Source organism: Neophocaena asiaeorientalis, unplaced genomic scaffold (genome assembly GCF_003031525.2).
Source record: "Neophocaena asiaeorientalis asiaeorientalis breed wild unplaced genomic scaffold, Neophocaena_asiaeorientalis_V1.1 scaffold547, whole genome shotgun sequence".
Classification (NCBI taxonomy): Eukaryota; Metazoa; Chordata; class Mammalia; order Artiodactyla; family Phocoenidae; genus Neophocaena; species Neophocaena asiaeorientalis.
Genome location: NW_020185330.1, coordinates 1,714,114 through 1,730,312, shown reverse-complemented (window position 1 = coordinate 1,730,312; position 16,199 = coordinate 1,714,114). Strand labels below are relative to the sequence as shown.

The window sequence follows — 16,199 nt, the reverse complement described above, 5'->3', positions numbered from 1 at the left end:
ATAGGGTTATACAGTTCAGTCGACCTTTAAGGAAAACTTAAGAATAGTTGCCCTTAAGCATATTGTGACTTATGAAATAGGGAACATCTGGGAGTTGGGTTATTGGGGAAATTGTTCTGTTATTAAGTGGACTTTAATTTTTCTGGCATTGCTTTCTTGTTTTATGGTAGTATGTTATGGATATATATCTTTAAATTCTTCATTTCAAAGGAGTACAGGCAGGTATCAAATAGAATACAGTTGACCCTTAACAACACGGCTTTGAACTGCAAGGATCCACTTATATACAGATTTTTCTCAACAGTAAATATTACAGTACTACACATTCCAAGGTTGGTTAAATCCACGGCTATGGAACTGCAGATACAGAGGGCCGACTATAAGTTATACATGATTTTTCGACTGCGCATTTTTGACTGTGTGGATTGGCACCCTAAACCCATGTTGTTCAAGAGTCAACTGTGGTTTCTTTAGCTGGGCATGGGCTTACAAATCAAAGTTCAGGGTTGCCTTACAATCTCCTAATAATTGTTAGAAAGACTTTCCTCCAGCAGCTCTGTTCCACAGAAGTGTGCCCCACCAGCCTTTTTTTTCTCTTTTTGGCTGCGTTGGGTCTTCATTGCTGCATGCGGTCTTTCTCTAGTTGCGGCGAGCGGGGGCTACTCTTCGTTGTGGTGTGCAGGCTTCTCACTGCAGTGGCTTCTCTTGTTGCGGAGCACAGGCTCTAGGTGCATGGGCTTCAGTAGGTGTGGCTCGCGTGCTCTAGAGCACAGACTCAGATAGTTGTGGCACATGGGCTTAGTTGCTTTGTGGCATGTGGAATCTTCCCGGACCAGGGCTTGAACCTGTGTTCCCTGCATTGGCAGGCAGATTCTTAACCACTGCGCCACCAGGGAAGCACCGCCCCCCACCCCCAGCCATTTTTATGCTTCATATGTTTTTCATTCTTTCTATCATTATATCTTATTTAAGTCTCAGTTTTATTAGACCACACCTAATAAGAACCTGACCGTTTCTGAATGTTCAAAAGAGAGGAAAATACTGTAATTGATCATTTTTCAATAGCATGAAAAGCACTGGCTTTTTTTTTTTAACATCTTTATTGGAGTATAATTGCTTTACAATGGTGTGTTAGTTTCTGCGTTATAACAAAGTGAATCAGTTATACATATACATATATCCCCATCTCTTCCCTCTTGCATCTCCCTTCCTCCCACCCTCCCTATCCCACCGCTATAGGTGGTCACAAAACACCGAGCTGATCTCCCTGTGCTATGTACCTGCTTCCCACTAGCTACTTATTTTACATTTGGTAGTGTATATATGTCCATGCCACTCTCTCACTTTGTCCCAGTTTACCTTTCCCCCTCCCTGTATCCTCAAGTCCATTCTCTAGTAGGTCTGCATCTTTATTCCCATCTTGTCCCTAGGTTCATGACCTTTTTTTGTTTTGTTTTTTAGATTCCATATATATGTGTTAGCATACAGTATTTTTCTCTTTCTGACTTACTTCACTCTGTATGACAGACTCTAGGTCCATCCACCTCACTACAAATAACTCAATTTCGTTTCTTTTTATGGCTGAGTAATATTCTATTGTATGCATGTGCCACATCTTCTTTATCCATTTATCTGTTGATGGGCACTTAGTTTGCTTCCATGTTCTGGCTATTGTAAATAGAGCTGCAGTGAACATTGTGGTACATGACTCTTTCTGAATTATGGTTTTCTCAGGGTACATGCCCAGTAGTGGGATTGCTGGGTCATATGGTAGTTCTATTTTTAGTTTTTTAAGGAACTTCCATACTGTTCTCCATAGTGGCTGTATCAATTCACATTCCCACCAGCAGTGCAAGAGTGTTCCCTTTTCTCCACACCCTCTCCAGCATTTATCGTTTCTAGATTTTTTGATGATGGCCATTCTGACCAGTGTGAGATATCTCATTGTAGTTTTGATTTGCATTTCTCTAATGATTTTGAGCATTCTTTCATGTGTTTGTTGGCAATCTGTATGTCTATTTAGGGCTTCTACCCATTTTTGGATTGGGTTATTTTTTTTGATATTGAGCTGCATGAGCTGCTTGTAAATTCTGGAGATTAATCCTTTGTCAGTTGCTTCATTTGCAAGTATTTTCTCCCATTATGAGGGTTGTCTTTTCATCTTGTTTCTGGTTTCCTTTGCTGTGCAAAAGGTTTTAAGTTTCATTAGGTCCCATTTGTTTATTTTTGTTTTTATTTCCATTTCTCTAGGAGGTGGGTCAAAAAGGATCTCGCTGTGATTTATGTCATAGAGTGTTCTGCCTGTGTTTTCCACTAAGAGTTTGATAGCATCTGGCCTTACATTTAGGTCTTTAATCCATTTTGAGTTTATTTTTGTGTATGGTGTTAGGGAGTGTTCTAATTTCATTCTTTTACATGTAGCTGTCCAGTTTTCCCAGCACCACTTACTGAAGAGGCTATCTTTTCTCCATTGTATATTCTTGCCTCCTTTATCAAAGATAAGGTGACCATATGTGTGTGGATTTATCTCTGGGCTTTCTATCCTGTTCCATTGATCTATATGTCTGTTTTTGTGACACTGGCTATTCTTAAGCTGCTTAGATGTAGCTGAGAAACTTACAGATTTTTAGAAAGACTGCTGTGAAAACAAAATCCAGTAGATAGTCTTGGTGTGAATCTATCATAGCTGAGACCAAATATTCCAGTGAATGCAGAGAATTTTCTGTTCATGGTTAATAATTTTTTTAAAAGTTACACACCCAGTAAGTCTTCTTTAGTGTCAGGTAAAACTGATGAGTTACTCCTTAGCCCAATAATAAAATTAAATAATGTAAAAAAAAAAAAAAAAAAGAGCTCCTGAAAAGTCAGCTATTCACAGTGCTACACTAGTAGCACTGACCCAGAGGAAAAAATGCTTTAAAGGTCCTATTAGAAAATGGAGTTTTCAAGTGTAAAACTTCTAAATTTAGTCACTTGTTTACTGTCTGATAGAATCTGTGAGTTTTCTATAGAGCTCTAGCTGTGGCATTTGATATTAGAGTCAGGATAGGCTAAAATAAAATACCTTGCATACCTGTTAAAGAATTTTTCTAATCGCATTAATTTTTATTAAGAAATTGACATTCTTGGGCTTCCCTGGTGGCGCAGTGGTTGAGAGTCCGCCTGCCGATGCAGGGGACACTAAAAAAAAAAAAAAAAAAAAAAAAAAAAAAAAAATTGACATTCTTGACAATCAACAATCTTCTATTAAACAAAATGGCTTAACATTTAAAATTTTATTTTAGACCTTACTGCAAAGATGAAACCTGATGAAACGCCTATGTTTGACCCAAGTCTACTCAAAGAAGTGGACTGGAGTCAGAATACAGCTACATTTTCTCCAGCCATTTCCCCAACACATCCTGGAGAAGGTTTGGTTTTGAGGCCTCTTTGTACTGCTGATTTAAATAGAGGTATGGACTCAGTTTACAAATTCTGGTTAGACTTATAGTTAGCATTCTGTGTTCTCCACAAACACGATGATGATGCCTATAATTTTTAAAAATACTATTGGACTTTTATATTATTCTTTGTGCTTAAATTTTAAAGTGACTGAGAACTCAATTCCAATGTGTACAGACCAGATGTTACTGTATTACAGTACTGTATTACAGTATTTCAAATGACTTAAGTACAACAGTGTTCCTTCCTAATTAAGCAGCCAAAAAGGGGAAATTATCTTGTATAATGTAAAAAAAAAAAAAAAAAAAAAAAAAAAAAATTGACATTCTTGACAATCAACAATCTTCTATTAAACAAAATGGCTTAACATTTAAAATTTTATTTTAGACCTTACTGCAAAGATGAAACCTGATGAAACGCCTATGTTTGACCCAAGTCTACTCAAAGAAGTGGACTGGAGTCAGAATACAGCTACATTTTCTCCAGCCATTTCCCCAACACATCCTGGAGAAGGTTTGGTTTTGAGGCCTCTTTGTACTGCTGATTTAAATAGAGGTATGGACTCAGTTTACAAATTCTGGTTAGACTTATAGTTAGCATTCTGTGTTCTCCACAAACACGATGATGATGCCTATAATTTTTAAAAATACTATTGGACTTTTATATTATTCTTTGTGCTTAAATTTTAAAGTGACTGAGAACTCAATTCCAATGTGTACAGACCAGATGTTACTGTATTACAGTACTGTATTACAGTATTTCAAATGACTTAAGTACAACAGTGTTCCTTCCTAATTAAGCAGCCAAAAAGGGGAAATTATCTTGTATAATGACATGTAAGGAAGAATCTTCTCTAAGAAGCTGGATGGAGAATGAGGATAAAGATAATTTGCCTTGGATAAGTTGCAAAAGGTTTTGTCTACATGTATTCCTTTTTTTAACATCTAAATTCTCCAAAATGACTTCCTTAAATTTCAGTAATCAAAAATTAACTTTTTACAGTTTTCTTCTTGGTAGGAAATCTTAAGAAACTATTATATTTTGGTCATATTAATTATTGGGTGTATAGAAGTTAAGATTCCCAACATTCTATGCTATTCACATTAATTTAAAGTAACATTAATGAAATTAATCAGGAATCTTTAAAAACTGTAGTCTCAACAATGTTATTTATATTTTATTTTACAAATAGTATCATATTTGGTCATAATGAGAATCTTGCATTTTTAAGTAAAACCAAAGCACATATTTGGGAAAATTAGGCATCCCTTGTGTTGAATGTAATGCAAATTACACTGAAAACTGTACATGCTGGTTCTGTAAATATTGAGTATTAAGGTCAGCACTATTCCAAAAATGTTATGCAGGCAAAAACATTGGTAAAACCTACTACTATTTGTTTTACGTAGTGATAATAGAAAGAATAATGGGTTTCAGTTTAATCTTTTAAAATAGTTCATTACATAAAGTTTTGAAAAAATAATTGCTCACCAGCTTGACACATTACTTCTTTTGATATATATTTCATTTGCTGTTCTCATGACTTGAAATCTGTTTTTCAAAACTAGGTTTTTTTAAGGTACTAGGTCAGCTGACAGAGACTGGAGTTGTCAACCCGGAACAATTTATGAGTAAGTCCTACAGTCTCTTTTTCCTGAAGGAAAAGAAATAAAGGGAAACAAGATTTTATTTTTGTTTAGACCTCTGTTCAGTGTCTACTTGTGGTTTTGTTCAAATAGCTCGAAATTATTCAAATAACAAATTAGCTATTTTCTTATTTAAATGTTTAATGTAGCTGAACTGTTTTAGAATCCAAATGTAGCAACTACCATGTTTTACAAAATACCTGGCTACTTTTAGATAATTACTGTAGCATAGAGCCTGTGTGGCAACCTTAGAGAGTGTTTTTTATTGTAGTGTTTACCTTTCATGTGGTTAGGTCATTTCACAGAAATTTCATCACCCAATCAAAAATGTAAGAAAATATGTTCTAAATTTATTTTTTGGTTCATTTATATTGAATTTTAAGGTTGGCAGGTATCTTTTAGTTCATCCCTCCCCCTTTTTAATACATATGAGAGGATGGAAATTAAAAGAGAGGCCAAATGACTTCCCAAGATCACAGGAAGTTATTGGTAAGAAAAGAACTACAACCTTCCTGACTCCATCCAATGCTCTTAACAGTGTCTTCCTATTTTCTTCATTTCCTTCAATAGGTAATTTTATTTTGTACTCTATATGACCTTCCTGAGATGAAGATTATTATTTCCTGATTCTCATTGTTTCTTTTCCTTCATTGAATTTATTTCTTCCCACTCCAGACCCATTACTAGAACAAGACTGTGGAAATAAACAGTATGTTGAGACTGTTAGGCTCAGTTTTTATTGTTGAATTCTTCTTTGCAGGCATATCAGATTAGATGAAAAATCATGTTATTTCATCAATATAAGTACTAAAAGTCAATTTGAGGGGAAGATATTTATTCCACTTTTGCTCCTGTTTGCTATGTGGCTTTGGGAAAAGCTGGGAAATGAAGACTTATTTTTTTTATCTACTTCACAAGGTGCTTTCAAAGCAAACAAAAATGATGATTCTATTTCTAAAACAGGTCATGTAATCATGGAACACTTGAGAGCACAAAGGGAAAATTGAAAACGACTTTGTCAAGTTATTTTAAAATCAAAAGACTAAAAATTAAAGAATGGAAACACATAAACATTCTCTTATTAAAATCTGCAAAGAGTTTTGTTCTGTGTGAATATCTGTTAAGTGAAAACGTTAATCAATTTAAAGTTAACTAGTAATGAAGATATAAAAGTTATCATACACTAATCACAGAAATGGCAACATGTACAATTTATTTGTATTTTAAGTGCTGTTCATCTAAAATAGCTATCTTAGTCTTACTTTATTTTGCTAGAAGATTTTTTTTAATGTATGGACTATGTCCCAGTTGATATTGATTGCTTGCTGATATTTCAACTACTTGGTCATTTTTAATAATTGATATTTTCTTTAAAATTACTGTGGTAAAATAGCTATAAATATTCAATAATATTTATTGAAGTAAGCTAATTCTAGTATTTTTCTGGCACCTAATAAAGTTTAATGTCTGCCACATAACACTGTTTTCCAATTTCCACAGAATCTTTTGAGCACATGAAGAAATCTGGGGATTATTATGTTACAGTTGTGGAAGATGTAACTTTAGGACAGATAGTTGCTACAGCAACTCTGATAATAGAACATAAATTCATCCATTCCTGTGCTAAGGTATGAGTTCATATTAATGCTTATGAGTAAAATGGATATGTGTTTTCTAGCAAAATCGACTTTGAGTTACCATTAGACAAGTCTGTTTTCCCACTGCTTTTTATTGTAAAATGAGAGAGCCAAATATTGGCTAGAATAAAAGTTTTGCTTCTTAGAAATCACTTAGTAACAGTCAATTTCCCATTGTCTTCTAAGAGTTATGAGGAAGAAAATGTGTTAATAATATGAATTGTTTGCTAAAAATTGTTCTGTAAGGTGTTAGAATTGGTATAGACAAAGAGAAATCGAATCAGCATCGTGGAATTTGGCAGTAATGTTTGGAATCTCTAATGCTAATTTTTATTCAAAAACAATACTTTGAATATACTACATTAACACAAATTCCCATCAGTTTCCCAGTAGTAAAGGGTTCAGAATAATATATTCTGTTCTAATTGTGACACTTCTAATGCCTGTAGATTTCCTTCACTCCTCATGACTCACATGAAATAGTAAAGAAAACAAAACCTAGGTAATCCAATGAGAATATGATAGAAAACACTTGGAATTATTCTGTGAAGTATGAATTTTGGTGTGGTTTCTGTACTAGAAATTAATAAACTGTATTTGGATGTCTGAAATAAATTGCAGTTAAGCAAGGAGTAGGATGATGGATGTAGTACATTCATGACAAGATTACATTTTGGTGATGTGGATTTTGAGACTTACTTTAAAATAATGGGGTGGGAAGGTTTAAGATACAGACAAAGCAAAATTAGGCCACAAATTGATTGATTGTATTATCTCCTCTATAATAGTAAGTTAAAAAACTTTGCATTTTGCAAAGTTCAGGTTTACAAAACATTTATCAATTAATTCTTACCGTCACTTGTTGATTTAACTAAAATAAAACTACACGCTTAGTCCTTTAAACATTGTAAATATTTTCAGAGAGGAAGAGTAGAAGATGTTGTTGTTAGTGATGAATGCAGAGGAAAGCAGCTTGGCAAATTGTAAGTAGGCAGACACAAGGTAACTCTGGATAAATTAGATACTCTTTGTGTTTCAGTTTACAGTTTCTTGCAAGATACCTTTTTAAAAGTGTTTTACTGTTTGAAGTTTTTTAAGCATCATTAATTATGAACTCATTCTCACTCCATAGCTTAGACTGAATTTAATGAAGAAATAAGGTATTTTTATATAATTTTTACCATAAAGTTTGGAAATTGGAAGTGTACTGTTAAAACAGCAACACCTTAGTTATTAACTTTTAATAGTAGTACCTTTTTTTTTTTTTTTTTTTTGCGGTACGCGGGCCTCTCACTGTTGTGGCCTCTCCCGTTGCGGAAGCACAGGCTCCGGACGCGCAGGCTCAGCGGCCATGGCTCACGGGCCCAGCCGCTCCGTGGCATGTGGGATCTTCCCGGACCGGGGCACGAACCTGTGTCCCCTGCATTGGCAGGCGGACTCTCAACCACTGCGCCACCAGGGAAGCCCCAATAGTACTCTTATAGTAGTAGGAAACAAACTTTTCGTGAGCCAAGTAATTTGTCCATTTCTCTGTCATATTTAAAAACAAAGGAAATGTTCTCGGTTACGAAGTTTTAGAAGCATGTACTGAAACAGCCTTCACAGTGTAATCCTCTATACATTTATCTAAATCTTTTAAAGTAAGTTTCATAGGTTTATTGCTTATTTATAAAATAGAACTTGCTTTTTAATATTATCCCTTCTGAGTTTTAAGGAATTCACTCAGTAAATATTAAGCACCTGCTACATGCCAGATACTATTCAAGGTATTTGGTATACATCAGTGAATGAAAGAGACCAGTTTCCAGTATTTCTAGTCCATGTAACTTAGTCATGCCTTTTATAATTGTGTAACTTCAATCAAGAGGTTCTGTCTTCAGAATAAGATTTTCCAATCTATACAACATGAGAAAACCCTTCAGGTAAATTTTTGTAGATCTTTCCTAGTTTTTATAAAGATGTATACATTTTTGCTTTGTTTACACTTGTTACAACCAATCCAGAGTTAACCTAATACATTCTTTCACAAATATTTAAGTAACTTTAAAAATGATAAAGAACAAAGCAATTATTTACCCATTTTATGTTGGCTATTCCTAAAAAGTTTGAATAGATCTAGAGAAAAAGATTAATTTTGGCCATATTTTTAAAAAGGTTTCTAGTCTTTGGTGTTAATATTAATGTTAAAACCTATTTTTAAAGAGGGTTTAGGGTGAGTTCAGGGTTTAGGATAATATTTGTTCTATTTATTAATGGGCTGGAGATTACTAAAGTATATTTGAAACAAAATCAAATGCTTTGGGTGATTTAAATGTTTAACCACTTACAATTTGAATGTTTAAATGAATACAGTGGGAAGGGCCATGATCTAATAAACCTATCTGTAATAAAAACTTGAAGTTTTATGTGATATTCACTCACATTGTTACTAAAATCCATTTTTATTAACAAATGCTCTATGCCTTGCCTACCTTTTTTTTCTTTAATTTTAGGTTATTATCAACCCTTACTTTGCTAAGCAAGAAACTGAACTGTTATAAGATTACCCTTGAATGTCTACCACAAAACGCTGGTTTCTATAAAAAGTTTGGATATACAGTATCTGAAGAAAACTACATGTGTCAGAGGTTTCTGAAGTAAAACCTTTTAAGAAAGACATCTGTCAAAGGAGCTGATGCAACAAGGCTACACTCTCTTCCTAGAGTTAAAGTATTTTGTTGCCGCAACCCAGTGACCTCCATAAATACTGGATTGAAATAAACACTGTAATACAAGTATAATGACATTTAGAAGATTACTTTGGGCTGGTGAGACATGCTGAGTTTAGATTACAGATGAAATTGTTAAGGGGATGATTTTTAACCAAAGGAGTATATTTTTAACTTGAATCTTTTCTTGCATTGTATTTTTCTAAAGTTCGGCTTTATTTCTTAGTAGTCAGTATAGGTAGTAAGAAGTTATATGTCTGCTATCTGTACTGCTCATTAAAAAAAAAAAGCATACAGTGAATAAGGCTGTTTCTTATCACATTCATAAAATTAATATTTTTTTCAAAGAAATATATCTAAATACCACTTAGGGGTGTATCATTTCACATATATTACGTGAAATTGGATGTTAGACATATTATAACTAAATGTAGTTCAGTCCAACATTTGCTGATCCTAATACTATACTGGCAAACCTGGTGAGCCTTTAAAATAAGGAGAAATGAAAATTAACTTCTTATAAAATGTGACAATTTAAATGTACATCTAAAAGTTGATATAATTCTAATGTAGCTGAAGTACCACCTGTCTTATATGTTAAATGTAATAATTATTCATTTGTTTAAAATATCTAAGAGAAATATAAGGTACTTTTTAACAGTGAATTAGTAAATCCTGGCATATTATGTATTTCCAAGCTGATTTCTCATTTTTCCAGGGGTGTCCGAGCCTCTCTTCTGAGTAACATTTTTATGAAAATGGATTACGAAATTGAGTGGAGTATTTTAAAATGTATCATACTGCATTTATTATTACATTCTTAAAATGTTGATGGAAGCTTTTCTATTTAATGTGATTATAATGGTACTATTCTGGTCACTATCCTATTTTGATTTTATTTATTTTAATTATTTTTTTTAAGTTGAAATAAGAATTAGATACTTCACTACTGGTTCGAATCTTTTACATTTCATGTTACATTAAACCTGTTCATATGAATAGTCTTTTGTTAGAATCTAAATGTTTTCTGTGCTTTTCTTGAGTTTTCTATTGAATTATTAGGTCAAGTCATGGTTCATAAAATCTTAGTTTTGTGTACCTTTTGTAAAAGGAGCTTAGAAAGTAAAGATCGCCTGTTTCTCATCCCTTTGATTCTCACCTACCTCAACTAGATTTCAGATTTCCCTCCATGCAGTAAAGCTAAAGTCGGCTTTCTAAAACAACAGAAATTCTTCACCAACAGAGGGTGTACTACTCACCTGCTAATGATATAGGCAGATGAACTGATCTGTCCCTAGTGAAAGCAACAAAGCTAAGTTTTGCTTTTTTAGGAGTCCTATAACCTTGATAACACCAGCTTTACTAGGTACAGTCTGGTAATTTAAAACCTCTGTTAACAAATAAACCTAATAGGGACTTCCCTGGTGGTCCAGTGGTTAAGATTCTGCGCTCCCACTGCAGGGGGCATGGTGTTCGATCCCTGGTTGGGGAACTAAGATCCCGCATGCTGTGCTGCATAGCCAGGAAAAAAACAGCACCAAAAAAAACCCTAATAAAAGGCAAAATTAAATACTTTATTTCATTTCTTACCACTGAACAATTTGAAGTAAAACTATAAGGTGGCTATTTCAATAAATCCCTTTAAATAGTGTTCTTAAGGTCTTATCTTAAATCCCCCCCCATACAGGAAATAGAGTTGTAGGTAAGGTGTAATACATAAAAATTGTGTCATTGAGGAAACTGATGATCTGTATTTAGCTTTAGTTAACCAGAGAAATTTGATTTTTCTAAGCCATTTTGTGGGTAAAACTGAGTATGAAAAAAACTGCATAGAACATTTCAATATATACACTTTTGAGCATTGTTTACTTTTGAAAAGGTATAACGAAGTGGCAATTGTGATTTTTATTTTGCTCCATGTATTTTATATATTTGTATTTCACTGACTCTCAAGCACTTTTTTTTCTTTTTTACATGTAACATTTGGAAATGTGGATGCATTTTATGATCAGTGGCTTGTCTTAGTTTATTCAGCAATATTTTTTGCCTTTTAGTAGGATCAAAAAGATGGTGTAGAGATGCTAATGATGATGTCTTAGATTTGATGAAGAATGTTATGTAGGTAGGCTAACAAGGGGAAAACTGAAAGCAAAAAGTATTTTTTTTAATGAGCTGGAAGCTGTTCTATGGATGTGGCCTTACCCTTTCCTTCATTCACAAATTTCCTCACTTTCAACTCCAAACTTGTTCAACTAATTGTTTAAAATATACTTGAGCTGGGGCTTCCCTGGTGGCACAGTGGTTGAGAGTCCGCCTGCCGATGCAGGGGACACGGGTTCGTGCCCCGGTCCGGGAAGATCCCACATGCCATGGAGCGGCTAGGCCCGTGAGCCATGGGCGCTAAGCTTGCGCGTCCGGAGCCTGTGCTCCGTAACGGGAGAGGCCACAAGAGTGAGAGGCCCGCGTACCACCTCCCCAAAAAAATATATACTTGAGCTGAAACTTGGGCCTTCCCTGTACTGACCATAATTTTTATGTGTGATCACAATGTTTTAGAAAATACTCTTAAGTGCTTCTCAATATCCAATGTTCATTCATCCTTCTTAATCTGTGTGGGACTAAAATTGGGTTACTTTTACCTAGAAGACAACAATCTAAGTAAAGAGGTTCTGAGGCATAAGCAGTATAAACGAGCTTTTCAATCTTTTTGAGGTATAATGGCACACCAGTTTTAATACAACCATCAATCTTCACAAAATAATTTTAATACTTTGTGCCTGAGCTAGCAGCATCTTGCACTGTGACATTCCTATACATACATAAGCATTTGATCCAAGTACAGATGTTAAAAGCAGAGTAACTTAAGCAATTGTCTATACAAAGGTAAGTAGACACTGTAGGTTATTTTTCTTTGTGAATTATTTTTGCTGCATAGTAAATTGCAATTACATGTCAGTATAATGTTACTGATCTACAAAATACACTTTGAACTGTGAGGTATGGCAACTCCCTATGAGAGAGAGCTAGCATGTAAACCTGAATATTTTGAGTGATTTTTTTTTTTTTAGCTGCCATGGATGGATAAGACAAAAAAAAAATCCAGCATTCAAAGACCCTAGGAACTTATTTTTCTAATCAATAAAAAAAAAATAAAATCTTTTAGTAATTTTCAGCTATTTCCTATCATTTATCTATTGGAGCACTGATGAATGGACAAAATAAATATTGAAGTGAAGCTAAGTTTGTTATGGAATTATGGATTAAACAGTTATCTGAAAAAAAAAGTCTGCCAGGTAACTGCTCATTTACTTTACATCAAGTTGAGATTTTGATATATATCTCTATATATGCATCCCAACTTTATAATTCAAGATTGCAGTTAAATACTTCTAATTCATTTAAATTACCATGGTAATAAGACAATTATAAACCTTATATTTTCTTTAAAAGGACATGCTTAACATTTTCTGACATTACTTCTAAACTCAGATGAAGCACAAAATCCTCCCAAAACAAATAGTCTGCTCTGAAAGTTAGGTGGTTGAGAGTTGGTAGCAAAGGGTATCATGGTTTAATACTTCCACCACAGAGTAGATACAAATAAACAAAGGTAACTGCTGTTTAAACATCTGATAAGAAATTAACGGGAACCAATGGACTGAAATTACAAGGTAAGAATACTGCCATTCCAGTTTGAATATTTTCAATATTGAAGTTTCATACTTTCAAAATGGAAAATAAAGCAGTTCTCCTATGTTTTGATGCAATATCATTTTAAATTCTGTGCCCAGGTGAATGTTTAAAATTGGGTGCTGGGTCACTCATACATTACTCAAATATTCTAGAAAATAAATCGTGATTGGTTAAATGTACTGTAGTTAGCTATCGCAAAACATCAGTGGAAACAGAGGAATTATAGAAATGGAACCAAACAGAAGAATAGGAAGAGCTACCAGAAGAACTAATTGAACACTGGGTGGAAGAATGAAACCAAGATAAAACAAACTTGCAGTATTCTTATAGAAAGAATAAACTTTTTGTCCATATTAATTTGTACTCAAGAAGATGACAGTCCTTTTTTCTAGTGTTTGTGAGAGTCTTTAATATACAGTGCTGGGCAGGCACTTTAGTGCCAACATAAAAATTTCAGTGGTTAGAAAAAGTGGAAAATTACCAACTGTAAATTAATAACCAAACCTGTACTCTTGGCCAGACTACTAGAGAGGATATGTGTATTTAAGAAATTAATTTAGAAAATCTTAACTGCCTCATTTTTAAAACCTAAATGGACTATTACGAAGATTCTTTTAAGCCGTTTTTGTGGAATGAAGCATCACAGATTATTAGTTTGCAAAAGAGATCTTTGCTGACCTAACCAATAATGATCTATATACAGGAAAGTTGTATTATCTGGCACTTCACCAGCTGGAATTTCTGAACACTCAATGCAAATCTTGACTATACTAGACCACCACACCCAATGACCTACTCACACAACAGAATACAAGACTACAATGGGATTGACAATAATGCTGTTATTTTCGGGTGGTAAAATAAGGAAGGGAAGGGAAATAAGAAGAGGAATACCACCTGGGGCAGCAGAATTAACGCTTAATTAACAAAGCAGTTTTGATTCACTGCCACTCTCCTGCTCTGCTGGATAAAAAAGCTTTTACTGTATTATTACACGTTAGGGAGGAAAGCGAAGTAGGTAACTTGCTACGTTACAAGTCCCATCAGTAAAGCACCTCAAGAGAGGACTGAGAAAAGTGAGATACAAAGGAGTTTTGTTTGTGCTACCCTACATCACCAACTATAAAAAGTTAAAAACACTCCTCTCCTCCCCAACATCATACTTAAAATAGCAAAAATGTTTTTCTTAGAACAATTTTTATATGTATAAATAAAAACATGGAGAACCTAGGATCCCTAAAGTGACTTTGCTAATGCAAATTATGGGGGAAATTTGGATTAATGCAATGCCAAGAACTGATTACAACACTAATGTATAATACACTGAAGTCTCCCACAATCACTTTTCCCCAATAAATGCATCCTCAAAGAAAAGCATTTCTCTGAGCCAGAACAATCTCACAGAATCATTAAGACAACATAAAAATGGAGTAAATGCTCCATATTCCAAATAATTTACTAAGGTTTCTTCAAGCCTTAAGACTTTCAGTTTGAACTAATTTATGGTTTAAAAAAAAATTACAGAAAAACGTTCAAAACTTTTCACTATTCTACATACTAATTTAGAGGACGTGAGGATTTATTTTTTATATTTTCTAATGAGGCAAGGCACTTTTCTTTTTTGGGCTCTGTTTAGGAAAAAAAATAGTGCTACACTGGTTTATTATATTCTATTTAGAACCATTTTGGACAAAGAAAAAACAGGCTACACAACTCAAAAGAACAAACACAACATTTGGCTTTTAAGAATGCTAAAGGAAAGTCACTTGAGTTTAAAACTCTCCTTGTTTTTGAGCATCTGGTATTACAAAGCAAAACATTTTCCTTTGTTCATTAAACTTTTTTTTCTATAGGATAGAATTAGGAAGGTAGTAGGAAAAGAAGCAATACTTGGATCATGTTAAAGTAAGGACAGATGGCTAATGTCATGATTTAAAGATTATTAAGATGGGATCAAGAAGTTTAAAAAAACTAAAAGATAATTAAGCTATTGAATTATATTAAAAAGAAATGTGGCAGATTCCTGCATTTGTTAATGTTTCTGTAAGAGGCTCCATCATAAAATTGAACTGTAAAATTATTTTTAAAATGTAATATGTAAAACAAAATGAATTTTTAGCAAACTTTAGGAAATTCTTTTGTTATAAATTACCCAGATTTTATAAACAAGTCCCCCCTAACTTGCATTTTGTTTAAAGTAACAACTTTATATCATACAAATAAATTTCAAGTATGAAAAGTGCATTATTGCAATAATACCTCTTTGCAAGTCCAAAATTCTTTGTTTATAATAAAACTGTAAAGAATTAAAAAAAAAAAAAAGGAATAAAACCATCAGTGCCATCTATTGCAGAAGTCCGACATCTTAAAATGTTGCTCAACAAGTTGCAGAGAAACACGTCTGGAAGCAACATATAAGTGAAAAGAAACTACTTGTGTTTTTACCATTTTACATTATTACTGTCTGTAGTATTTTCTCCTTCCCAAATAGAAATTCACATCCTCTATACTGTTGCTCTTCAGTCAGCCATTCTGTGCAGTCGCCACTTGCATGTTTCCAAAATCATCTTCTTCTTCATGTGTTCTCTTCAAACTGCCTAAAAGTTATTGAGTGAACATAACATATAATGGGAACTTAAATAAATAAATTCATTCATTAGAATGTTACAACTAGCAAAAGCTTCATTTTTCATGAAGTGTTACAATATATATGACTATGAAAATTCTATGACTGAATTTTTAGTAAACTGTTGTAAATTCTTTTGTTGTAAACAACCCAAAGAACTTTATATCTTCATGACATTTTCCCTCTTAAGAATTAAGTATTAAGGTATTTTATATAATGAACATTAATTTTTAAAAGTTTGAAAATAGAAATTTTAAAGGGATAACGGTTCACAATTGTTTGCTTACTGAATTTGTTTTTTAGGCTCCATAAACATGTGACTTAGGACACTGTACATTTGTACAATTTTATTTTGTAGATGTAATTATCCTTTTGCTTCCACAGATGCTGCCAAAAATATTTTTTCCACTGAAACTATGATTTTATTACCAACAAGTCTAGAGTTGGG

General features: G+C 33.6%; 2 protein-coding genes across 6 annotated transcripts in view; one reads left to right on the top strand and one right to left on the bottom strand.

Annotated features, from left to right (window-relative positions):
* The window catches only part of GNPNAT1 (glucosamine-phosphate N-acetyltransferase 1), a 14,919-nt gene extending 4,474 nt beyond the window's left edge, over positions 1-10,445 (top strand). For 2 of the 4 annotated variants that reach the window (XM_024734781.1, XM_024734782.1), the window contains exons 2-6: positions 3,285-3,452; positions 5,010-5,072; positions 6,588-6,715; positions 7,646-7,707; positions 9,217-10,431. In XM_024734781.1, coding sequence (XP_024590549.1) covers positions 3,299-3,452; positions 5,010-5,072; positions 6,588-6,715; positions 7,646-7,707; positions 9,217-9,364 — 555 coding nt within the window. In that variant the 5' untranslated portion in view covers positions 3,285-3,298 and the 3' untranslated portion in view covers positions 9,365-10,431. Of the gene's footprint in view, positions 1-3,284; positions 3,453-3,767; positions 3,997-5,009; positions 5,073-6,587; positions 6,716-7,645; positions 7,708-9,216 lie in introns of those variants that run through there. The other 2 variants (XM_024734780.1, XM_024734779.1) reach the window with 2 other exon arrangements.
* A 1,689-nt stretch (positions 10,446-12,134) lies between these two features.
* STYX (serine/threonine/tyrosine interacting protein) overlaps positions 12,135-16,199 on the bottom strand; it is a 31,575-nt gene continuing 27,510 nt past the window's right edge. For both annotated transcript variants that reach the window (XM_024734788.1, XM_024734789.1), the window contains one exon: positions 12,135-15,722. In XM_024734788.1, coding sequence (XP_024590556.1) covers positions 15,649-15,722 — 74 coding nt within the window. In that variant the 3' untranslated portion in view covers positions 12,135-15,648. The remainder of the gene's footprint in view (positions 15,723-16,199) is intronic.